This window comes from Ammospiza nelsoni, chromosome 3 (assembly GCF_027579445.1).
Source record: "Ammospiza nelsoni isolate bAmmNel1 chromosome 3, bAmmNel1.pri, whole genome shotgun sequence".
NCBI lineage: Eukaryota > Metazoa > Chordata > Aves > Passeriformes > Passerellidae > Ammospiza > Ammospiza nelsoni.
The window spans coordinates 89,885,692-89,910,968 of NC_080635.1; the positions used below are offsets into that span (position 1 = coordinate 89,885,692).

The 25,277-nt window shown below is 39.9% G+C and overlaps 1 protein-coding gene across 3 annotated transcripts; it reads left to right on the plus strand.

The window, feature by feature from the left end:
- Positions 1-121: 121 nt before the first annotated feature.
- BEND6 (BEN domain containing 6) lies at positions 122-24,967 on the plus strand. 3 transcript variants are annotated; one of them, XM_059468399.1, is made up of 10 exons: positions 122-279; positions 2,300-2,457; positions 13,562-13,790; positions 13,892-14,037; positions 14,523-14,621; positions 14,982-15,159; positions 16,564-16,781; positions 18,076-18,268; positions 20,082-20,220; positions 22,837-24,967. In XM_059468399.1, exons 3-10 carry the CDS (start codon positions 13,595-13,597, stop codon positions 23,102-23,104), a joined length of 1,437 nt encoding a protein of 478 aa, XP_059324382.1. In that variant the 5' UTR covers positions 122-279; positions 2,300-2,457; positions 13,562-13,594; the 3' UTR covers positions 23,105-24,967. The 3 variants fall into 3 exon arrangements, with proteins under 3 accessions (XP_059324382.1, XP_059324384.1, XP_059324385.1); XM_059468401.1 differs by lacking the exon at positions 14,523-14,621; XM_059468402.1 differs by lacking the exon at positions 13,562-13,790.
- The last annotated feature ends 310 nt before the right edge of the window (positions 24,968-25,277 follow it).

Sequence of the window (25,277 nt, forward strand, 5' to 3'; positions counted from 1 at the left end):
GAGCGGGGAGCGCGGCGGGCAGAGCCGGAGCGCCCCGGGCAGCGGCGGGCGGGGCGGGGCCGGCGCCGCATGGCAGCGGGCGCGGGCACGGCGGGGCGGGGCGGCAGCGGCAGCGGCAGGAGGAGGAGGAGGTAGAGGAGGAGAAGGAAGAAGAAGAAGGTGCCGCCGGCGTCGGGAGGGAGGAAGGAGCGCGGAGCGGTGCATCCCGCCGCCGGGGAGGCTCGGCCGGTGACATCGCCTCTGGAGCTGCCGAGAGAGTCGGAAAATGGCTGCTGCGAGGTACCGGGGGACCCCCGGGGGAAAAGAGGGGCTGCGACCGAGGGGCGCGGGGTGTCGGCAGCGGTGGGGACCCGCGCAGGTCCGTGGGGTGCCCTGTACCCGAAGCGTCGGTCGAGGCCGGTTTCGTGGCGGGGCAAGGGATTGGGAAACGATAACGAGACCCATCCTGACAAGGTGACCAGGGCCCTGAGCAGGTGCGGGGCTGCCCCGTGTCCCCCATGGCGGCTGCGGGCGGGACGGGGCAGGGTGCCCTGCGCACAGCAGCACCTGCAGGGAAACTGCAAGGCGCTGCAGGCAATGTCAGCCCGTGCCCTTCCCTCGCCGCCGGGCCGCAGCTGGTGCTGCAGCATCCAGATCCTGCCATGGGCAGGTCGCTAACGCAGGTGGTAACAAGAGCTCACCTGTGCCGCTCTTTCTGCCTCTGCAGTTGTTCTTGTGATAGTCCAGACTTTCAGAGGCTGTTTCGAAATGCAGTTCTAAACTCCCTCACAGACACGCAGAAAGAAAAAAAATCACTAGCTGAAAATATAGCCAGGTACCATTTTGCATTTACTCATGTTACTGAGGGGAAAAGCTAATTCAAGGCAAAACTCATGTGCTTTTCATGCGCATTTGATGTGAGCACATGAATCCGTAGAGCATTTCCAAAACTTCATAGAAATAATTAAAATCTCTGTGTAAATATTGGAGAAACATTGAAATGTTACTGCTTTATATGACTGACATGAAGCTGCAGAAAAGCATACGTGTAAATTTAGGTTAAACTAAAAAATATGCAAGCTGGAAAGACAGAGAGGGAAATGTATCTGCGGTAGCTTAAATAAGAACTGTAAAAATAATCTCTAGATTAGTAAAATTAATTTATCAGTGGGCTAATAACATTGTAACACTTTACTGTACCCTTAAGGTTAATAACATTGTAATGGTTTACTGTACCCTTAAGGCGAAGGAAATCTGTTATCATCCAAAGATAGTGGGGGAGGGGGGGGTTTAAGTAAAAAAAGAAAAAAAAATTGGGTTTTAGGTCTATAATAATTTATTCCAGGTATTTCGTATCATTTCATTCTATACACCAAGAGTGAGCCAGAATAGTCTGTCCTATTACTTTGTAAAATGGAAAGTTGCTACATTGCAGCCATGGATTCAAAGCTTTCCCTGACTGCCTGGAAGATGCCAAACGCTGTAAGGTTGTGTTGCATCACGTGGTGCAATATTGAAATCTTTCCTAATACCGCAGTACACTGCAGTAGAATGGTTTTAATGCAGATTACTTGGAGATTATTCAAACAGTCCACGTTACCTCACTGAAACATGAAGGAAATTGGTGTGATCCTCCTGGCATCGTGCTGCAGTGCCACGCTGCAGGATATTGCAGGAGCAGGAAACTTTTTGACACCTTTAGCTCTGCACTGATTTATTGTTTCAGAGTGGGATGATAGAGCAAAAGTAGCACAGCAGTGACTGCACAGTAAATCACGGAGAACTGAGGGGGGGCAGTTCTTTTCACATTGTTCTCAGGTAACAGCGTGTAGAAATCATCTGACAGACAAATCTCTAGTGAAAGCTTTTTAGTTTTAGGTTTATAGCTTTTCCCTTCTAAGAGTTAGAGCTCACTGGTGTCTTGAGGATATTTTTCCAAAAGGATATAATAAATTTCATGACAGCTGCTTAATTTTTTTTTTCAAGTGTGAAAGAGAGTACAGTTTAGTCCAAGAAATGCTGACATGCATGATTTTTCAGAGAGCTGCTGCTCCAGGCTTTTGAGTCAACTATCTCACATGTACACCAAATTGCTGCTCTGGCCTTCATTATGTTAATATTCTGTATTTGTTAAATACTGCAGGGTATGGTACAATGGTTAAAATATTACTTCCATGGTGAATAATTTAAAGTGCTGAAGTTACTACACAATAAAAATAAGCAAAACATATGTGGGTAGATTTTTTTCCCCGAATAGTAATAAAGAGAATTTAGGATAAGTTTTATGTGTATCACACTTTTAATCTAAGATTCTTTACAGAATGTTTTTTAGGGGACTTTTCCTAAATCTTAAGGATGATAAACAGAGAAGACAAAAGAAATGAAGAGAGAAGGTTAAAACTAAACCTCTCATCTGAGATTTGACCTCAGAGGGGAAATCCTGGAGGTGAAGCCATTGCAGAGAAGAAATAAAAGAAGGTAACAAAGCCTCGAGACTAACTGTGATCAAGGGGAGTGGAATGGGAGGGGAAGCTGTTGAGAAGTTGAATTAAGTACTTGATAATCCAAGAAGGCAGTTATTGATTCTGCAATAAGCTAGGGGCCCTGCTGCCATTTTAGAGTACACATAATGCGAGTGCACTTTTGTAGAGTTGTGAGCAGATGGAATGTAGGGTCTGCAGATGCTTGTTCTGATGGGAGCCACAGGCAAACAGAGCAGTGACAAAGTCATTGGCATTGATGAAGCTTTTGGGAAGTGTGGGAAGTAGCCTTTCACTTGAGCAATGCTGAGGGAGGAGGTGGTGATAATTATTTGGTCAGAGGGATCAAAAAGGGAAGTTCTGCTTCAGAGGACCCACAGGGAAGAGGTGACCAGCAAATATTTGGAAGTGGCAAGGCATAGGAGGATGCTTCTGTGGTTACAGTTACTCTTGAATGCAGTTTACCTATTTTCCCAAGTTGGTGAGGCAGGGAAACAACATGGAAATTGTGTTGAACTTCTGCAGTTTAATGTAAGAGTTGAACAGGGAACGTGCTGTAGCAGCAGTAGCAGCCCTCCTGCAGGGAGAAAAGGGAGTGTTGACCTCATATATTCTTTCAGCTGGTCTCTCATGATAACCTGTTCTGACTTAAAAGTCTTGCCCAGCAAGGCTGAAGAAGATCCTTTTTTCCCTTACTCTTGTCCTGCTTGCAGAATTGCAGTACAGTCTCTGGGCCAATGCATATTCCTTGATAATTTATATGATTTTCAGCCACACCTTTTAAAAGAAACAAAAAATTCTAGCTGAGTGCCATAGGTTAGGCTGACAGACAAAAAAGATTGCAAAAAGAAAATGTGATTGTTGTCATTATAGTGCAAGAGTTCTATCGTCAGCACGTTGCAAGGATTCCATATTGCTAGAGTTTCAGACCTCCTTGATGTTTCTTGCAGGCAGCTCCTCCAGGCACTGACTCTTCCTTGTCCCCACAGCAGCCAACTGACTCCAGTTCCCCCCAACCAACCACTCCACTCTTTTAATAACACTCTTCTTATTGGCTACAGCTGTGGCCTGTTAACATCAGGCCTGCTCCTAATCCTTAATAATTGGCTCAGCTGCAACTCTTTAGGGGGTAAGATTACATTCTATCCCCCTACAGGTGATGGTATTTTGAGTGGAGAAACCGTATCTTCAGAGGTCTGCTGGCCTCCCCCAGTGTGAGCCTCCACAGCTCTGTGAAGGCACCTCTGCTCCTGCAGACTTGAAGCCTTGTCGACCTCATTTTACAGCTGTAAAGCTCCTTTTCCCCCCTGTGTCAGCGAGCTGGGGGGGAAAAGGTCGTTTGCTGGATCTGGTGATGTGGACATAAGAATATGAGACAATGCATGAAATTATTTCAGAAGAGTAGCTGAGTGAGTGAAAGAGTAAGATCATCTCTTTTCACTGGTATGTAGCTGTGCTTTAAGGGCTGTGTTTGCATTGATTAATTATAATTGAGTGAAATATTCTGTCTAAATTATTACTTAACTGGTAAGAACAGTTCTCTAATCATCTAATACTTTCTAACAAAATATTTGGGGTTTTCCTCATCAGACAAGAACCAAAGTAAACACGGTCAAAACCAAAGAAGCAAGCAAATAAAATACAGGAGACATAGTATCTGAGTGTTATCAACTTCTTTCAATGAAATAGTTTACTTTCCCTCTCAATATCCTGCTCACAGATTACATAATGCCATCAGTGCTACATTAGCAGCTTAAATATACCATACAAAATGTTGTGAGAGTTTCTGGTATATAAAACACTTTCTTAGTTGAAAGAATGACATTTGCTGGCTTGATATAGGCAACCTATTTAAAAGAAATTTGTTATGTGAAATGATATGTTCTAAATTCAGCAGGGTTATTACAAATCTTCGTTCTGCAAAACTTGCTAAATTGTTTACTCCATACAGTTCTTGGTGTGGTTAAAAGGCATTGTTAACATTAGTTAATTCTCACAAAATCTTTGAAATTAGGTAAATGTGTATTGTTATTTCTGAGTCATTGAAAAGAAAAGGTAAACTATAAATTTAAATGTTGTATGATTTTCCCAAGACCAAACTCTGTGATTCCAATGCTGCAGACTAAACTCCTCTGTGGCTGGAACATTTTGCCATCTGCAGGTGTCCTAGGTGGCCATGTAAAACCACATTCTTGTCAGCTTGTGTAGGTTGAGGTAATTGTCCTTATTTTGTGGGTTTGTCAGCTCAAACTTGCATATTTGAACTCCCTCTGTTTATTAGACTGAATGTAAATCACATGGAGAATGAGCCATACAGTTGTACACTCATGGCTTACAGTGTTGCTGGAAAAATGCTAGCAGAAATCCTGTAGGCATAAATTGACTTTGTAGACAGAGAGGCTGTTCTTGAGCCTGGATGGAAATATACTGCTGAAGCTCCTATGGCATTTTTTTTTATTATTACAGCAGCAGTGTGCCCCTTTGTCCTTGCTTGAAATTTGCTCTGTATTCATTTTTGGCAGTGTTTAGAGTAGCAGTTGTCAATCTGTATGTGGCCTTACATCCCAGAGGGAATTGCACTTCATTAGTATTTTAACTATATAATTGAAAGTTGTTTAAGGATTGTTTCATACTGATATACAACACTGTTCAATACACTTGCATATTAACTGGTCATTATACTTGTATATTACTTCATAAAGTTAGGTTGAACTACATACACTAAAAAGACATTTAATTTTACAGGAAGGGAAAAAATAGCTCTAGAAAGTTTAGAGGTTTTTACCCTTGCAGGGAAGATGCGTTGCTGTCAATTCTCTGAAGTGTGTGCAGAATTACTCTTAGTTTAAGTAACATTCCCTGGAGTAAGAGGACAATATATGTGTCTCTTTTTCTAGCTCATGACCTTTAATAGTAATGCAGATTTTTTTTTTCCTCCTCCCACCTACCAAAATGCTGCAAAACCAGAGCATCTGGGGAAGAGATTTGGAGTAAAAGAGCAAGCACTTTGAGTAGTAATCAGGCATGACTTCTCTCCTATGATCACTCACCTATGCCAGCCAGCAAAGACATAGAAGTAGAGATAGTAAAGATGCTGCTAGGTTATTAAATACTGGCCAAAAATTGAGCCTGAAATTTTCTAGCTGCTGTTTCACTTTTTGCTTTTAAGCGTTGAAGGGAGAATGTCACCAACAGTAACACTGTGGGGTAGAATGAAAGATATAGTTTCTACTACCTTATAAAGAGAGTAAGGTGCATCCTCTTATAACCTCTTATATCAGCTTATCCAAGGGTTTGTTTGAATAAGTCCAATTCGAAAGTATGTCTAATATTTTTTCAGCCTTTTAGAAAATGTTTGACTGCTTGGGCTCTTGCATGGAGCAAATGCACAATTATTGCACCTCAGCAGAGGTTTGCATGTGATCTAACTTTCTCTAATGTTCCCATAAACATCTTTAGACAAGATAAGTCATGCATCACTGTGCTTTAATGTTTATAATTTGGGAGCTGTTAAAATAGGTTTCATTGGATTACCCAAGCCAGGTCATGATGAGCATGGCCAAGTGTTTGACTTTACAGAGCCATGTTGACTGCTCCTTCTTCCAGGCTACTTATTGCTTCCAAGTGTTTGGATATATTAACCTGCATAGAAAGAGCTTTCTTGGGATTATTCAAACTCCTGTAGCATAGGTATTTCATCCTGTTCAATAAATAGAGATTTATTTCTTGGTTTGTATATTAATACATTTTGTTGTGCATGGCATTTGCAAACAAGCAAATTGAAATGAGTATTAGTTCTCCATCTGTCAGCTGTGAAATAACTATTAAATAAAGATATTAATCTGTCATGTAGAATTAAGATAGCTTCCTGCATCTTACTTGGCATCTTGCTACTTTAATGTGAATCTTTCACTGAGTGTGGGATTAAAATACAGATAAATAAATCTACATGGTTTATAGGCATATGAGATATGTAGGCTCCTATTTAAACTCAGGTAAATCATTGAGGCTCAGACAACAATGCATTTCTCTGAATTTGTGTTTAGTGCCATTTGAGGTGCCTGGAGTTAGTAACAACCACTGTAAGCCCAGAAGGGGGTCCAAGCCCTGTGGGAAGTCTGTTCCCATCAGAAGAGGCAGCTGGAGGCCTGGCATAATAACTTATGGTATCTAAGATTGCACCATGCATTTGTTTTTAGGCCACTGAATCGAACCCTACATTCAATTTTTTCAACCCTACAGCAGTTGAAAAAAGCTGAATTGCTCTCCAGGAAGCTTTAACTGTGTGCAGTAGGGGCTTCACACTTATGCCTGTTGGAGCTGCTCAGGGCTGAGACATCCCTGAAAGGATGACAATTGTGATAAAAAACCTGTGGGAGATTTGTACTTCTGGAATAGCAGCTGAAGGCCAAGCCAATACCAGTGGTGCTAGACACCTGCTTAGAAAGCCAAATTGCCCCCAGCATCTCCAGTGATTACAGCAGTAACTTAAGACACTGGTGCACCAGTGACACCTAAATCTAACTATCTTAATCTAGAACTGAGTCCTGTACTGAAAACCCAGTAATGTTTTTAGCTTGTCTTGAAATCATTGAAATTATTGCCATGTTTCACTGATAGCTGAATAAATGATTGGTTAGAACAAAAATTTAATACTTCCAGACATACTAAATATACCTGCTTAAAAATTCATTATTCAGCCTTTCCTATCACTCAATTTAACAAATAAAATTAAGAGATTGATGCAAAAGTTAGAGCTTTTCCAATAGATTTCTTCAAGCTTTTGATTTAAGCCACAGTCCTACAAAGGACTTTGGCATATTGAGGTATTAACATTATTTTGTAGAACTCCTACGTTGCTAAAATGTGGTAGAAGGGCACTATTGTGAGAAATAAGAATGGTTTCATGAATTCCTTGGGTCACTTAGCAGATTTTACAATGTGGTTACAAGGTTTGCACCAAGTTCTCTGTGTAATCCTGTGTATTTAAATGCTGCTGAGCTTTAAAATCAAGGAGGCCACCTGGGTAAATAAGGCCAGAGCTGCTGCTTTACCATGAATAGCATCACTTCTCAGAAAAGTATTTCACAGGGAGTCACACCAGGATAGGGATCTGCAGTGAGAAAGTGACCTCTTGAATATCAGGAATAAAATCATAGTTTTATCCTTCCTGTGGAAGACAAGTGGGATCATTTCTGTGCATTTAGAGTTGCAGTAGTGTTCTGATAGATGCTCCCCCAGATTCCCAGCTGAATTTGGAACACAGTGATACTGATGATTCTGGAAAATCTGTACTCTATATTTCTTAGCTGAGAGCAGCAGATTTGTGCTTTTGAATCATCTTTTCCCAGAAATGACTAAGATATTACACTGTAAATCTTTTGAGCAGTAGCACACTTTTGTATTCTGACAGCACCTAATTCCACTGGATTCATTACTAAATGGTTTCAGGTAAAAAAGATCAGAACCTACAACAGGGCATATAACTTACATATGGTCATGTTTTCCATCATACACTTGCTGTTGGGAACTTTGAGACTTCACTGCAGCCCAAGTTTTTAATCAACATTGTATTTAATATTCTGGCAACAATGTAAAATGTGACAGTCTAAATAACACAACCCAAATGTGTCACTACCACTTGTCATGCTAAATTGGAAATAAATAGGTTTTTATGAGGTAGATTTATTTTAAGACCAGTTCAGTTTGGTTTTGGTTTGGCTTTTCTCTGAAGGAAAACTGGGATTATTGAGGCTGAACTCAGAGGGTAAGTAATACAAAAATGCTAGTACATAATAAAATGTTAGCTTTACTATGCATTTATTATGTGTTGCATTAAGGCTACAGATATTTGGCCTAAAATAAATCCCTTTGCATTCCACCTGGGCCTCAGGAATCAGGTGGGTTGGGTGCAGCTGGGCTTAGCTTCTGATTAGAACTGATTCAGCATTACCAGCCTGGTTGAGTTCAGTGAGAAATTGTATGATCACAGACTTGCAAATAGTGCAGTTTATCAGTTCAATACTATAGATCTGAGTTCAATAAAAACTTTCACAGTTCAGATTCACAAAAATTACAGTTTCCTGAAATAATAGGAAAGCAGGTTCAAACACCAGGTTTGCTGGTGATAGGATTGCACTAAATACAGTGTATCACTACAGCAGCTGATAGTAACAGAGCTCTATTACTGACATATAGATCGAAATATAAAAATATTCCCAGGTCTTTACAATGCACTGAAAGCACAAAGCTCACCTTCAGGGGAGGACAGTCCATCAGCCAATTCCAAGGAGAGGCGCTTCCCCCTCTTTTTTTCTTTATTTGCCTCAAACCTCCCCTTCCTTTATGCCATAGGTGGGGTTTTGGGCATTATGATCATACATGTAAGACGTATTTTCATTTATCTTCATTTTCATTCTTAGGATGTAAAAGTTAATATGCAAATAGGGGTTAATGAGTGTCTTGGTTATTTTCAGCCAGAATTTATAGTTGACACAAAAGGTACAATAAACACTTTGGTCCTTCTCCACCTGCTGGGGTGGCAGTAAAGGCTGTGTGACCTTCACTAGAAAGTCTTTGAGTACATCTTTGTCTCCTTGCAGGACCACATTTATAACAAGGCTGCTTATGCAGAGTGGCTGGTAGAGAGGCGCAGGTTTTCTCTGGGGCTTCTCTGAGGCTTCCACTTCACCCAGGCATCATTCAGTCCTTACACCTTGCTCGAGCCAGGTATAAGAAAGGCAGGGGCACATCTTATGTTTTTCTCAACCAGTCTCATCAGTTCTTCACTAACTTAAGGCAACTCTATAGCAAGCTTGAGCATTTACCATAATTATGGATCTGTGGTACATGGTTCCTCAATTTGCTGAAACCAGTGTCAAAGCCCTGTTTTAAGCCAACAGAATCAGACTCATCAAGTGGGTACACAATCTCATGTGGTAAACTTGTAACACTTTGCACTGTTTTTACTGAAAGAAAAGAGAAATAATGATCTCAGCATGCCATCTGCCAGTTGTCTGGCTGAACAGAACAGACTATGTCAGACAAAGGGTGAGATATGTCGTTAAGTGACCTTTGTGGATTTTTGGTGGCTTTGGGGTTTCTTGTGCAGTTTTTGGTTTGGTTTTGTTTTGGCTTTTTGTGTTGCTTAGTAACAATATCACAATTACAAATTGATAGCATTTGTGCAGTGTGTGAGGTGTTAACATGTTTGTAAAAATTAAGAGTCCAATTAATATTTCCTCTGCAGAACTTTAAAATTATATGGCTCTTTCCTTTTTCTTTTTTCCCTTCTACAAATGACCTAGAATAGTAAAAAATTGTAAATTTGGATTTCAGTATTACTCAAATCAGTAGTGTTTTCAAATGGAGCATGTAGCAGAATTAAATAACTTGTAAAGCATAAGTGGCTTTCAAAGGCCATATAATGTCTTTGTGGTTAGTAGCTGCACACAGGGTAATGCCTGTGAATGATACTGTTTCCTCCAAATGAACCACTGAACAAAGCATTCAGTGTCAGAAATCTTACTTGATGACTTGCAGAACTATGTTAGAAAGATTCAAAACAGAGAACCAGATACACTTTAACAGATTTCTTATGCTGTCCTTTCAGCTATCTATAATTTCTGCTGGTCTACTGGAATCTCTCCTACTACTCAAAATCTGTTCAAAAGCATAAAAAGGTAATTCAAGATGGCTTGGACCAGTCCAGCTTCTATAAGGAGACACACCAACTTTATAGTCACTGAGTAGTGGGTGGAGACAAATAGGCTCTCCCAGACAGTACACTTGTCACAGGGTGAGATGAATCACCTCCCTTTCTGCAGTGACTGAGCCAAATGTGGCTAGACAACCTCTCCCTTTTAAGGCAGTAAAAGTTTGGTAACATTAATCCCAGTTCCCAACTTATTTTGTTTGTTTTCTGATGATACATTATAATTTGCCTTTAATTTGTTTTGGCAAATAAGATTTTAGAGGGAAGCATCTCCAGCAAGGTTCACATTGGCTCCTGTGGGAGGTCAGAGTGAGAAAACACTGTAGGACTTTTTTTCCAGAAAGTGAAGTGTTTCACTATTCCTCTCCCTTATTAGTGACATTTTGTTCTACCTTTCCATTCCCTTTAATCACTGCTAGAGATGATGCCAGCAGACAGTTCGGTGTTATCCCCAGGGCCCATGGATTGTCACAATAAATTCTGTGAAAAGACAAAGTTTGATTAATGTCTACTGCAGGAGCTGAAGCCATTGCTCCATAACATAAAAATACTTGCAACCAACTACTACACTCTGTTCCAATGTAATGATTCACATTTGGCTATGTAATGATTTCATCATTTTGCCCATAACACAAGCAGTTGGGCTTAGGTTCAGTAGAGCTGCAGCAGAGAAAAGGAGGCCTGGCCAGTTGCTGTTGCTGCCCCTCAACTGCTTTCCTGCCTTGGTCCCTTTATAAACAGGGTAAAGCAGGATATCCCTTCTCTCAGCATGCTGAGAGAATATGGCAGCTGTAAAGGCCCTTAGTGAAATTGGTTAGCTGTTAGAACACACTCTGACCACAGGCAGGAATCTTGTCAGCTCAGAAGAATTTTATATATAATGTAGATAAATTGCTGAGCTCCATGGCCTGCCATGGTAAAATTTGTCCTTAGCGTAAAGAGGCTGGATGTATTTTCATGGATCCAGGTGTTTGCCTGGTGTAAAGACTGTGAGATATTTTGTTGTCCACGTGCTTTACAGTGTCTACCAGTGGCACCAGGCTGCTCTCATGGACTCTGAACATCCAGAAATCCACATTTGCATTGGCTTCCTTAAGCTATTTAAAAATGTAGGCAGGTGTGATACCTCCCAAAAGCTGTTGGATTTGGTACTGATGTGCAAGGCATTGGCACAGCGTGTATGTGACTAGCTCCGGTGCTGTGGGGAATCACCACTTGCCCTGCATGCTGTGAAGAGCCTGTGTGTCCATGTACCTCTGGAAACCCTGGGCTGGCTTACTAACCATGTGCAACTTCAGACCACAAGAATGTCCCATGGCTCAGAGAATATTTGTCTTAATACAAAATGAGAGACAAAAGACAAACTGTTAGAGGACTGCAGGGAAACATTAAAAAAATATAGAAGCCAATCAATCAGTTGTTAGACTTAGCACACTGGCAGCTCTAACTCTGCTGCAATTCTGTGGCTCTTTTGTGGGCCTTTAGGAGGGTAAAGAATAGCTCACAACTGCCAAGGTCAAAGGGGGAAATATCAAAGTACTTCATTTGAGAATCAAAGAACTGGGTGGTGTAGATTGCTGTGCTGGGTTGGTCAGAGGCAGAAGTAACATCTTTGAGCCAGATGAAAAATGTTAAGCTGAGTGAAGTATAAATTCAAAAGCATTTTGAAAAAGGAGGAAGAATACTGATGCCCAACTGATTGCATACTCCACCTGTTTCAAATCTGGTATTTTGTTGTTCAGACAAACACACAGTTCCAGTTTGGACCTTACCTGTCCATAGTGAGGTCAGAGCTGGAACTTTTGTTCCTTTGGATTCTGTTTTGTCTATATGTTTATTCATCTGAATGATCCCTGACTGTGTTATGAGGATCCATCCAGCAGGGATCAGTGGCAGAATGAGGTCTCTAATTAGTCATGTTGGGCTGAGATATTCAGGCTGCTTCCTCTTCCAGAATTTGCATGGGATGGATGCTTTCTGATCTTTAAAGAAAAATAATGTCAGTTCTTGCAAACACAGTCTCCTTTCTCCAGTGAGGCAATACTTAACAATCCTACTAGAATCACATTAAACATATTCTGCATAGAAGTTTGGTTTAGTACTCCTTTTAATGATGATTTCTTATCTATACTGCTTGCCCCATTGTATCAGTAAACATGTTGATGAGACTGCAGCTGTCTTTTGCAAATTAACAAGTTCACCCCTGTATGGAAAGCCAGCTCTGTTGAGGCATAGAACTGACGTGTGGAATAGTGGCAAACTGGGCTTCTGCAAATGAATTGACATTACTTCATAGAGCAGTGCAGCCAGATATTCTCCAGCTCTGAGTTCCCTTTTTGACAGCCTCTTCATGAGGCACTGAATTTGCTTCTGACTGATTGAGGCCAAGTCAATTGCAAATCACATTGTCACATCTAGGAATTCATGAGTTTTCAGCTCTGTGAAAGTATTTCACCTTTATGAATTGACCATATGTTTGCTGGAAAGAAGATTCAGGTTTGAAAATCAGATTTTCTATGTATTGATTTAATAATTTTAAAGTAGAAAATATCTTCTCTGAGTATAATGGCAGCACTTAAAAGAAGTGGTTACATTTGCAGTAGAATTTATACTTTCATGAAAAGCTATCATCCTAATTGGGAAAATAAAGCTCAAAGTACAACTTGTTCCATTCTTCTGGTAGAGAAATCCAGTGCTTTAAAAACAGCACATTGCTTTAAAAGCACTGTTTTATGAGGCAAATGATTTAACTGTATATTTGGGGTTGGGTTTTCCTTGTTGCTGTTTTTCCTCATGAAGCAGCCCAGCTCTCTTCCAGTCCTTAGCCTGTCACTTCTTTTGTGCATCAAACTTTCCACTGCCAGGCTGTGTCGTACCTCACCCACTCAGTTGTCCTGGGTAGTTCTGGGTTGGTTTTCTGTGGCTGCAATTGTCTTCCTGACCATGAAATGATACCCATACATTCCACTTAATAGCATGAATAGCTAGCACTTTCCTCCATTCTAGGGAAAGGCTCTATCACACTTGTATCTTTTAGTCAGAAGCTGAACTAAAAGTTTTTTTGAGACAAATCTTGTAACAGCAGAGATCCCAGCCAGATTGAACATAGAAGTAGTATGGGAGCCAGGACTCTGTGGGCGAAAGCTGTTTTCTCTGCACAGTTTTGGAGGAAAATGTCTGACATACAGGTGTTAAACAGACCATCTCCCATCTTTCAAGTGGGATACAACTCACTGCTTGGCTAGTTTTCACTTCCTTAGGGTATCTTCCTACAAGGTAATTACCAATATCCAGCAAAAGGAGGGTTGTTTGGGGCTTTTCAAAGGGTTCTTGTAACATCCCTGTGGCATGATACAGTAACTGCTATTTTTCCTATGTTGTCCTTCAGGAAGTGTCTGTGTGACAAGAAAGCCATTTAACAATGAAAAAATTCACACTGTTTGATTTTGTAAATGATAATTCACTGCAAATTGGAGAGACTTCATGGATCCAGGACCTTCCCTGTGATGACAATGAACTAGAAAGGCTTCTGAAACCTAATGAGCACGTACTAGTAAACTGGCCTGTGGGAGAAAGAAAGACAGAAAAGCACCTGGTGAAAGTTGTGTACATGAGTGGTGAGTGCAGTACCAGAACATCTGTCTGATATGAAACCTGCTTTTAAGGTATAGTTGCCTGATTGTCTGTGCTTTGGCCTTTTTCCTTTCCATCACTTCAGATGACCCCCAAGAGCTGGTGGAAATGATGCAAAAGATATTACGAGCAGATGAAATTACAAAAATACAAGTCCTTGGAAAAGGCAAGAGGAAGAGGATAGAAATGATATTCTCAGAAAGTGAGGACAGTGACCTGGATAAAGAAAAGGTGAGTTTGTGTCTTTATGTGCCCTATATTGTTAGGTCCATAAAGGAATGAAATAGACTGTAACTATTGATTCTTCATGATAGAACACACAAAGCATGGTAAAGGTAGGAATACAGGCAGCCTTCACGTGGTACCTCAGCACAATAACCTGTCAGAGTAATTACTTAGGCCAATGGATTTTGTCCTTTCCTGTGTCAAGAGATGAGTGCTATTCAAGGCTTTGATGCTCTGTAAGACAGAAATCTGACTACTGCTTAAAAAAGGGAAGGAAGCAGGTTTTCTGAGGTGTACCTTATGCTGAGATCTGCAGTGACAAAATATAGGCAAGGAAAACATAAAAGTTAACTAAGTTACAGATACATTTTTTAAAACTACTAACCAAGAATGTCAAGTGCACAGTGAAAAAAAAACTTATGGTATATTATGAAATACTGTTATGAAAGGCTGTGTAGGAATGCAAAGGCACTATTATGCACTTTTTACAGGGGAAGATGGTGAAACATATAAAAAGAAAGAAATCATTGCAGGCATCTGCTCCTGCCAACATCCTGAGTCAACTTGAAACATCTTTAATTAACAAACAGGTAAACATCCATTTTCAGCAATGTATCAAGCAAAAGCAGTCTGAAAGGTATTTTTGAGGGAGGCATAAGATTTTTGCTGTAGTGAAGTTAACAGTTCTGAAAGATGCTGCTTTGGAAAACTGGTGAATAGAGAACAGAGACAAAGGTACCTAACAGTTACATATTAAAATAACATTTAATTTTTCATTTAAACTAGAATACTAAGAGCTATGTTCAGTAAAAGTTTTTATTAAAATGCGCTGAGTCTGTTTATATATGAGAATTTTTTTTATTTAGCCAGATATTTTAATGTTGGCTTTGAGGCTTTGATTTTATGTTGTTGTTGCTCTAGATATCACAGTGGTTTTGGGTTTTTTTCAGAGAGAACCATATTCAAGAAGCAACTTTCTATATAGTGAAAGTAGCAGTGATGATGAAGAGCCTTTATTTCAACTCTCCAAGGTAGAACTATGTGCCAAAATTAAAAGTCTCAAGAGGAAGCTGACAGATACCATGAGAGAAAACTGCCGCCTAAGGCAGTCCCTGGTGATGCTTCAAGGTAAAGCTGGGAGTGTTTTGATGAAGAGAAAAGCCTGAAGGTCAGGAAAAGCTTGATTTATAAGAGGCCATTTGGATGGGAATTATGGATGCTCAAGCACCTGACATGATCAAGGCCTACCATTAGCATCACAGTCTGTGATACATGTCAGCATTTAATTCCAGCAGCACTTACTGACTTACACAGAGGCCATGCAATCATAGAGTTAGAAATTAAAAATGTGTCTAAATCCTACCAGTTGTTCCCAGGAGAACCTTTCTGTATGCTGTGTAACCATTGGCTAAGCTCAAATACTTCAGTATTTGACCAGTCCAACTACCCTTATTTACTGGCAGTCTTTCTTGATCAATTGATATTTCATTTATTCTGAAATTACTTAATTTCTAATTACTTTGGTGATTCCTCATTACTGATAACCTGAGTTAGTTTCAGATGCACCAAATTAAAGATGAAAAATCTTGTTCCTCTGTAAATGAACTCTTCATCTCTTAGCGATCATCTCTGAAGTGCCTCTGGCTTGTCCCTGTCCCCTACTCTAAGGCAGCCAAAACTGAAGCCAAAATTTCAAACCACTAGTGAATGAATAAGGTTTAGAGAGGATTTACTCCCTCCTGTGCCAGCTACACCATACCATCCCTAGACAATGTGGTGGTATCTGTTTATTGTCAGATGATTTTGCAACTGTTTATCATTTTCATTTCCCACCTAATTGCATTTCATCTTGGTTTGCATCATTCATCTCCACCTTTTGAAATATTATTTGTGAACATTTTCTTTGTGTCTAACAACTTTTCTCACATAAAAGTAAATTTACCTTGCATCCTGAGCAATTAGTCTTTTACAGTACTTTATTTAATTTAGTATTCTGTATCTTGCTGATATCTCTTGCATGCTTTTTGCTTGCATTGATTCTTCTTAATGGATGCAATAAAAGATTATATTTGAAAATATTGCTTTGAGAAAAGGTTATTTAAAACATATTCCCTAGAGATTAAAAAAAGAAAAAGCCTCTGAAGTCTGTGTAACTTCTTTGGAGGAAAAAAAAAGACATCACTTAGCCCATATTCAATAGCTTTATGGACTTGTAGAGACTTTGAGATTGTGCAAAGAAAAAAGAGAAATAGTCTGTTTTGTGCCCGGATGGGCACAAACTAATAATTCCTCTTAGCCTTGCTAACTGATCTATTCTAGAAACTGAGCCCAGATCTTCATGGATGGGGACAGCAGAATGGTAGGAAAGCATTTGAGAGAGGAGGAAAGAAGTATATTGAAATGTCTTTGCTGACTACTTTGAGTCTTTTGCATTATGTGACAGCAATCCAATTGCTGAATATCCCTGCTTATGTAATTGGAGTCTGAAAGCTTCCATTACTGTTTTACCCCTCCCTTTTCATGTGATTTCAGTGTTGCCACAGGCAGTCACTCACTTTGAGGAGCTGGTAGGGATGGCTGAAGCGCTGCTCAAAGGGGGAGTGACATCATCCACGTCCAGTCTGCATCCCCATGCTGTTTGGAAGGCATCTCACAATCCATTAGCAGACTCCTATGCAGCTATGCATAGTAACTCCAGCTCACCAATCACTCTGAATGTGGAAGATGAGGAGCAACAGACTGAAAAACAGGTCAGCTAAAAGGCAATTTCAGGCATGAAACTTTATACAGTATAACGTTTTCTGCTATAGCATAATATAGAAAATAATTATCTGTGAAATAATCTATCATTATTGCATTGATAACATAACTTATGAGCTCCTTTTGTGCAGAATGCTCTTGCCATGAGAAGCATTAGCTCTTATTCAGTGTCCTGTACACTTTGAAATTCACTTTAATTTCAGTGACCTTGCATATCTGTAGCTAAGGGCAGAATGTGGATACATGAAGAAAATGCCAAGATCCAGGGATAACTTCCAGCCTAATTGTTTGGATGCCAAAGGGGAATAATAGTATTTCCAAGATAATCTAAGATGAATACCAGCAGTCTGTTCAAACTGTTAATTTGTAATTGGCAGCTGCTGTGCTTCTTCTCCTGTTCCAGACACTGGCTAGCAGTTAAGTAGAAATACATGTATACAGAGATACTGAGTAAGGAAGTTCCTTTATTCTCCGCAATTATAACAGAACATGATTGAGAAATCTAAGGCACAGAGGCTGTACATGAAAAAAATGAAGGCACAAACAAAAGAATTAATTCTAATGTCTGCATTCACAGTTTACATAAACATGCATTGGGTCATGCTAATACATGGAAATCATTCCTGTGTGTTGTCATGGAGTGCTAAAATCCAAAGAAGTCTGTTAAGAATTATTGTGGTGTGTTTTGACTGCATATTGGAAACCACAAAATTTGACCTAACATCTTCAAAGAAATAAAAAGACCTAATTTTCTGAGCAGCCTGCCTTACTCATAGAGGTAGCTCAAAATTGCCTATTAGGAGAGTTCAAACTCTTTGGCTGTACCACTGCTGCATGCAGGAGCCACTCTCAAAGCCCAGGACCAGATGTCACAGTTCTTAGGGCATGTCTGCTCACAGGCAGGAATATTTGCTTGGGCACAGTGCCATGCTACCAAGGCAGTACAGAAACCATGCCAGAACTGGACCACAGCCAGCCTGCATGAGGAGCAAGCAGAAGGATTTTGCTGTGTCTGAACATGTCCTGTCTCCACTAGTGAGTAATGAGGATGGTGAAGGGTTTGCATGGGGTCCTTAGTCTGCCCCACACTTCTTTCTGGAAAATAATCAAGCTGTGTGTATAGTCCCAAATGCTGAGCAGTTATCTCAAGCACACTGTTTGTAGAGATTGCTTTTGAAATTGTGGTTTAGAAATAGAAAATTTAAAAGATATTTCAGTGGTAATAGTATATAATATTTCTAGAGAACTGCAGTAATTATGCCTATGACCAATTTTGTTTTCCAGTTCAAGATCGAAAAGTGGCAGATTGCACTTTGTAACAAGAGCAAACCTCAAAAATTTATAAATGACTTGATGCAAGCACTTTATACACATGAATACATGGCTACACACAGCCTGACAGGTGCAAAGTCCTCCTCTTCAAAGGACAAAGCAGCAAAACCAGCTATGAATCAGAATGAAGTTCAGGAAATCATAGGTGATGACTTGTTAACCTTACTCACTGTGGCTCTGACTTGACAGGGGGCTTTCTTGGAGGGAGGGGCTGTCGTGCTTAGCAGCTGCTGCACTCAGGTGATGAGCTGCTTCCTATTTCCTTCTTCAGCTACATGCTTTTTAAAACCATCTGTTAAAAATACTGCCAGTGAAATGCCATGTAGTAGTATTTCTATTGTGTGAATTCTGTGGGTTTTATTCAGGTGACTGCTCAGGAACAGTGATACTGTAAATTGTTTTAGCCCTTGCAGGGTTAACCTGCAACAGTCAAACTTGGAGCACGATGATAACAGATAAGGGAAGGCAAAAAGAGGACACACTTGGATGAAATTTTAAATTATGTCTGCTGTGTTCTGAAGTTTAGTGAATGTTATGAATTCTGACATTTTAAATAGAGCTAGAGGCAAAATGAGACTGTATGGAAGACAGAAATAGTGGTCAGAGAAGCAAACAAAATTTGATTTACACTGAGGTTTACAGCAGGAAATATTTGGTGAATAGGACAGAAAATAATTTCAGATGTAAGTATTAGCTTTAAAGAAAACAGAATTTTGTGAGCATATGAAGCCAAATTTTAATTGGATTCACGCCTATAACTAAATACTAGAGCAATATAGCCTTAATTACTGTACTATAATTCCTCCCCCCATTGCCATTCCCTTGGACTTTGCAGTTCTCTTGGTTCCCTTCTGTTTAGCTCCAGTTCCTGTACCTTAGCACAGTTTTGTTGAAGTTAGCCATCAGTTTCAAAAGTTATCAGTTGCAAAAACCCTTTTTTTAAGAACCTTGTTAGGAAAAGAAAGGCCCAAAGTCAAGAGAGATAAAAGGAAAGAGCATGTAGGATGGTAAAAATATATTTAGAGGCAGTAAGATGAGACAGTTTTGGAATGACATTTAAGAAAAATGAAAAATATTTAATAGGATGAGAAAAATGATTGGACTCAATCATAATGGTTTTATTCAACCTTAATGATTCTAAATCCTACTAGGGCCTAGGCAAAACTGAAAAGGGAATCAGAGAAGGGAATCAGAGGATGGCATTCAGCATGTTGTGGAGAATTCAGTGACAAAGCTTATAAAGAAATCAAAGAACTTTATTAAGGTAGAAGAGAATACTCTGAAATTTAAACAGAGAAGTGTCAACATTATACAAGAGAAAAAGAAAAATGAGAAGGAAGCTTGGGAATTCTAGGACTGTAGAAAATGAGTTAGTGAATCAGATTATTTAAAGAAGATGGAAATTGTGGGACTTCAAAATAAAATGAAATTAAAGGGCAGGGAAATCAAAGGGAGGGAAGATGATGGAAAAGAAGGGAGCAAGAATCACATTCCTCATGTTGAGTCCTGTTATTATTGCATTCAAAAAATGTAGCCAGGCAAAACAGGAAGGAAATTTTTAGAAAAAGTGACATCACCTGCAAATGAAAACTAATGAGGGAAAAAAAAACAAAGATTCAGAGTCATAAGGACTGATGAGGATGGGAAAAGGACTCTGATCAAGGACAGAACAAAAGGACAAATGATTACCAAGCACAAATCAATCACTAAAGAAGCCCTTGTGGCCCTGGGGTTCCTTTTCAGCCTGCCAGGAGCAGGCAGCAATGGGAAGGCACAAAGACAAAAAGGAGGTGTGTAAAATCTCTGAAGGAGTTTGTAAAGATTGTGAAGTAACTAGAGTGGAAGCTGTAGTGGCTGGGACTTTAAAACATGCAAGAAATTACATCACACATTTCTTGTTTCTCTTATTTGGAGAGTCCATATATATAAAACTATATTATCATCTCTTTATTTTGCAGGAATCACAAAACAGTTGTTTCCAAACACAGATGATGCTTTAATTAGGCGAATGATGGGACAAAAACTGAACAATTGCACCAAGAAGCCAATTTTAAGCAAAGACCTTAACTCAGGTGCTTTTCAGAAACATAGTTTTTGGTAAGTAACATTAAAAAAATGCCTGCACTGTATAATTCTGCATATTACTTCATGGTAATAAAATCTAAAAGCAGTCTTAAAATTCAGGTAACAATACATATTTACCTACTTGATATATGCACTACCAAGCCAGTAAATATTTCCATAACCTTGTACAAAAAGTACATAATATAGAAGCAGTCCAGCTTAACATTACTGCACAAAAATAGTTATTGGTGCCAGACAAAGCAGCACAAGGCTATTAAATTACAGGTAGAGAAAACAGAAGTAAACACATGGAGTTGCTTTGCTGAATATGTCTATTTTAGATTTTACCTTATTTACATTTCTTATTCTCTGTCTCACCATGGACAAGTCAATTCCATTTTCATGTCACTTGTTGTACCCCAATTAACCCACAAGTGAATACAGGGAAAATCACACCTCTTTGGTGTGTATTTATAAGAGTACTGCAGCAAGCTAAGCTGGCAATCCTTTACTGCCAAAAGAGTCTAAATTATTGGGTCAGAGGAATTATTAAATAACATCTTACCTATTAGGGGCATTTTTGCCTTGTGAGTGAAAGTGATACAAAATCACCAAATTCATGGCTACGGTCGGTAAAGTCAGCTATTGGCACAGTACTGTTTCCACATATACCATGCACATATCACAGAAGGCTGGAGCTGGAAGGCACCTCTGCAGGCTGGCTGGTCCAGCCCCTGCTGCTGCAAGCAGGGTCACCCAGCCCAGCTTGCTCAGAGCCATGCCCAGTTTGGTTGGGTATCTGCAAAGGTGGAGACTCCCCCAGCTCTCCGGGCACCCTGCGCCGCCACACTCACGGTGTTGGCTGATGTTCCCCCAGGCCCTCCTGTGCTTCCAGTTCTGCCCATTGCCTCTGGTCCTGCTGATGTTCCAGTTCTGCCCATTGCCTCTGGTCCTGCTGATGTTCCCACAGGACCTCCTGTGCTTCCAGTTCTGCCCATTGCCTCTGGTTCTGCCACTGGGCCCCTCTGGGATGAGCCTCCACCTACTTCACCCTCTCCCATCAGACAGTAGTGCACACAGATAAGGTCAGCTTGAGCCTTCTAGAGCCTGAGCAGGCTCAGCTGCCACAGCCTCTCCTCAAGAACCAGATAAGAAATGAGGAAGGAACAGGACAAGAGATGAAATAAGGTGACAGGGAAAAGAGATTTGTCCTTACTTAGACTTTCTATACAGAGGTAACATTTTTCTTCTTCCTGATTCACTTATCTCCTGCATGCTTTTAAAATCCAAATTCGCAACTGTAAGACACTTCATAAGAAAAAAAAAAAAAAGCCCACAAAAACAATAACAACAAACAAGAAGCACCCCAAGATATTTGTCTATGTTATGATACCAGTGTTTGAAAAGTAGTAGTGCTTTGCTTCTAAAATTTGTTTCTAAGCCCCCTGGTAGTACTCCATGGACCACCAGTGGTCTGTGAAATGTTATTTGAGAAATACTTGCAGAATATCTGTTAGGAAAATCCACATACACAGGGATTTTTCTATCTGGAAACAAATAAATGCATCAGCTTGGTAAAAATAAAGTTTACTATGTTAATACTTTTCTCCTAGATATGAGAAGACTTCGTAAATTAAAGGTCCCGTGTATTTGTAATATACAGTATGCAATGATTCACTGCAGTGTTTTTCCTTGTCCTTAACACAGACAGGAAAAATAACAGCACAAAACCACAGACTTTGTCTTCTTTGAAAGTATTAAAATCTTAACTATTTTAAATCTTCATCAGGTGAATCCATACATTTTGCTAATTCCAGACTCTTCTAATGTACACAGTATTCCTGAAGCCTTGATAGGAAGACCATGACTATACTAAAACAATTCTTGGTTGTTATTTAATATTGCCTATGGACCTTCCAACTTAAACCCAGTATTTTAAAAATGCCCTTTCAATATTTTTAAAATGCCTTCATGTCTGTTATTGATCAGTGTTTATGTAAAATCCAGTCCAACATCCATTGTGACCAATTCAGATATTGCCTGAATAGTGTCTTTTGAACTCATGCATTTATAATGAATTTTTTTTACATCTGTTAAGCATTCACTCACTGTCAAAGCAGTTAAGCACCATCTAAGTAACCAAGATAACTTGGAGATTCCATTAACTCAGATGACACACATTCTCTGTAAGAAAAGTAAGACAATTTAGAAGTACTCATAATCTCATTGCTACTCCTCCAATCTATCTTACAGCAATGAAATGCAGAGAGGGGTAGAGAAAATTCTGGTGAGCAGGACCTTTAGTAACCATTTATACAAACAAGTTACTAACTCTAAAAAGTGGTGTTGCTGCAGCTTTTATTTCCTCCCTTGCTGCTATTTCTTCCTTACTTACCTTCTTCACCTTTCCCCAGAACAGAATTATGATCCAAGAGAAAAAAATATGGAAACATATCCAACAAGACAGACGAATTTCCATCTCAGATGCATGAAACTGAGGTGAAACAAGGAAAAGGGCAATGTGACAGTGAAGAAAACTATTTAACTAGCTAATAATCTCTGCAGCTTGGAAACTAAGAACTAAATTAAATGTACTAATTGCACATTTAATGTTAATATCTCAAACTTAGTTATAAATTGTCTCAACAGTGGTTCAACAGCTGCTCCTCAGGGCATCATCTCTTCGGCTGCTCCTCCTTGCACACAAGACCAGCAGGATGATGATTCACCAGCTGCTGATGCACAACTTCAGCAAAGTGACAGCTGCCTGACTCCTCCACCTCCCGCCCCAGAAGGTCAGCAGGAGTGTCCCAAACCCACTTCTTCTAAGGTGGAGTCTCAACTCGCCAGCAGCTCACCAGCGCCCTCTCCCAGCCAGGGTTGTGGACAGAATCTCAGGAATTCAGACCAGGAATAACAGGTGTTTCATTCCAGCTCATGTGCTCAACAGAGATTAAGAAGCAGTATGAAATAAAAAAGAAATAATACCTAAATTGAACTAGATATATGGTAGTGTCCAACAGTGGACAGAGATAGAAGCCTGAGAACTTTTTTCTCAAACAAATGAAAATTCCATAGATTAGAAAAAAATTGAAGGCATATTAATATGTTTGAATTTAAGATGTTATAAGATATATGCATGTTATGCAGTAATTAAAACTTGTACTGAAGAATACAAGTAGAGTCCCCCTTAGTTAGAAAAAAACATTATTTAAAGTACTACCAAAAGAATATATACGAGGAACCATAATTCCCCTTGCTTTCACCTTGACAGCTGAAGGAAAACTGCTCAACTGATCAAAGAAAGTTATTGTATATTAATACAAAAAAGATATAGTGATATGGAGAGAAAATAGAAAGACCTCCTAGTGAAATGAAGACTGTGGCCAGCACAGGAGTAGAAAGCACAGGGCCACATGAGCAGAGAGGAAGAAATTAAATAGCTGTTTAGGGCTGCTACTAACTTGGAAAACAAAATAACTTTCTTAGGCCAAACTACAACTCTCAAGATATCCATAGGAAAAAAAACAGTTATTTTTTAACCTCTCAAAGTAGGAAAGGCAATGGAAGAAGCCATGTTCCTTTGTAGCTCAGGGAAGAGTCCTCCGGGAGAGCCTGTTTGGTTATGGAAGCCATTCTCTCACAGGGATTCTGCTGCTGGTACTCTGCTGGTTTGGCAGCTCTTACTCCCTTCTTCTTCCCTGACCATCAGGTCCACAGGATAAGGGTGCCTGGTCCCTTCAGTGGGGAAATAGAGGACCCGTCAGCAGAAGCTTCTACTCCCTGTGTTTTGGTATGCTACCCCTTGCTTAGGGAAAAGGTGTGCAGGCAGAATATTCCTCATGGGACTAGGACGAGGAAAATCCCAGTATCTGGGCAGTTCCCCTTGGGGTCTGACACCACTTCTTCCAGGCAGCAGCTGGCAGTCACACAAACCCTATAACAGCCTTAGGAGAAGGAGTGGAAAGGTCCCCCAGGACAGTGGTCACAGCACGAAACCTGGCAGAGCTCAGGATGTGTTTGGACAATGCTCTCGGGCACATGGTGACTCTTGGGGTGTCCTGCACAGGGCCAGGAGCTGGACTCAATGGTCCTGATGGGTCCTTTCCAACTCGGCATATTCTGTGGTTTTATTATTTTTTTCCTTGCTGATTGATTTCAGGTTTCCAGTGTGCTGACAGGGGAAGGAGAGAACACTGGGGACTATATAAAAAGCTTTCCTGTTTGAGTGTCCTTCCCAGAACTGAGAGTACTATTAGCTAAATCTATTTCAAACATGGCAAACAAGCAACTAACTAATCACATTGGAAAAATGAAATTACATTATATTGAAGAAATCTAGCTTGATTTGAGGAGGATTTCAGGACATGTGAGTTACAGAAATAAATTAGAAATAATATGAGGGTGAACACTGAAAAAAAAATCTGAAGAGAGGGTTATCAGTCAAATACTGCTGAAGGGAAGTGCAAGGCACTAATAGAATGCACTGTGGAGAAGACTTGTTCGTGGGCTGGGGTACAAATTAAGTGATTTGCTATCTTTTTTCATCTCTCACCTAACAATTCCTTGTAGATAGGATCAGGATGAAAGCAGGTATGAAATATGTTAGTTCTATCTCATGCTATTAACTACCATCTAAAATGTAACAGAAGTATGTTTGCTATTATGTAAATTTTGTACATGTAATTGTATGTACAGCATATATAATAATGTATATAATTAATAATATTTTTGAAGTGACTTTCTATCAAATAAAATGAGACATTACTTTGTGTTGTTTTATTGTCCTCACTGTCTAATGGGCCTTTTCTTACATCACCTTGGTGGTACACTCTAACACACAAGGTTGGGGTTTTTCTCTTGCTTTTTTTTTTTTGGTTTTTTTTTTTTTTTTTCTTTCTTTCTCTTTAATAGCTGTTCTGAAGCCAGCTTCTGTAAAGCTCATAATTTTACCTGGGGAAGGAGTCAGCCCACCTTACCAGGGCACTCTAACCTAAAAGCTGTCACAGCTGTAGCTGCCCTGCCCTTGGAGAGGTGTTGAAGCCCCTGGGCAGGGAGATAGAGCAAAGATGAGCAGCTGCTCTCCCTGT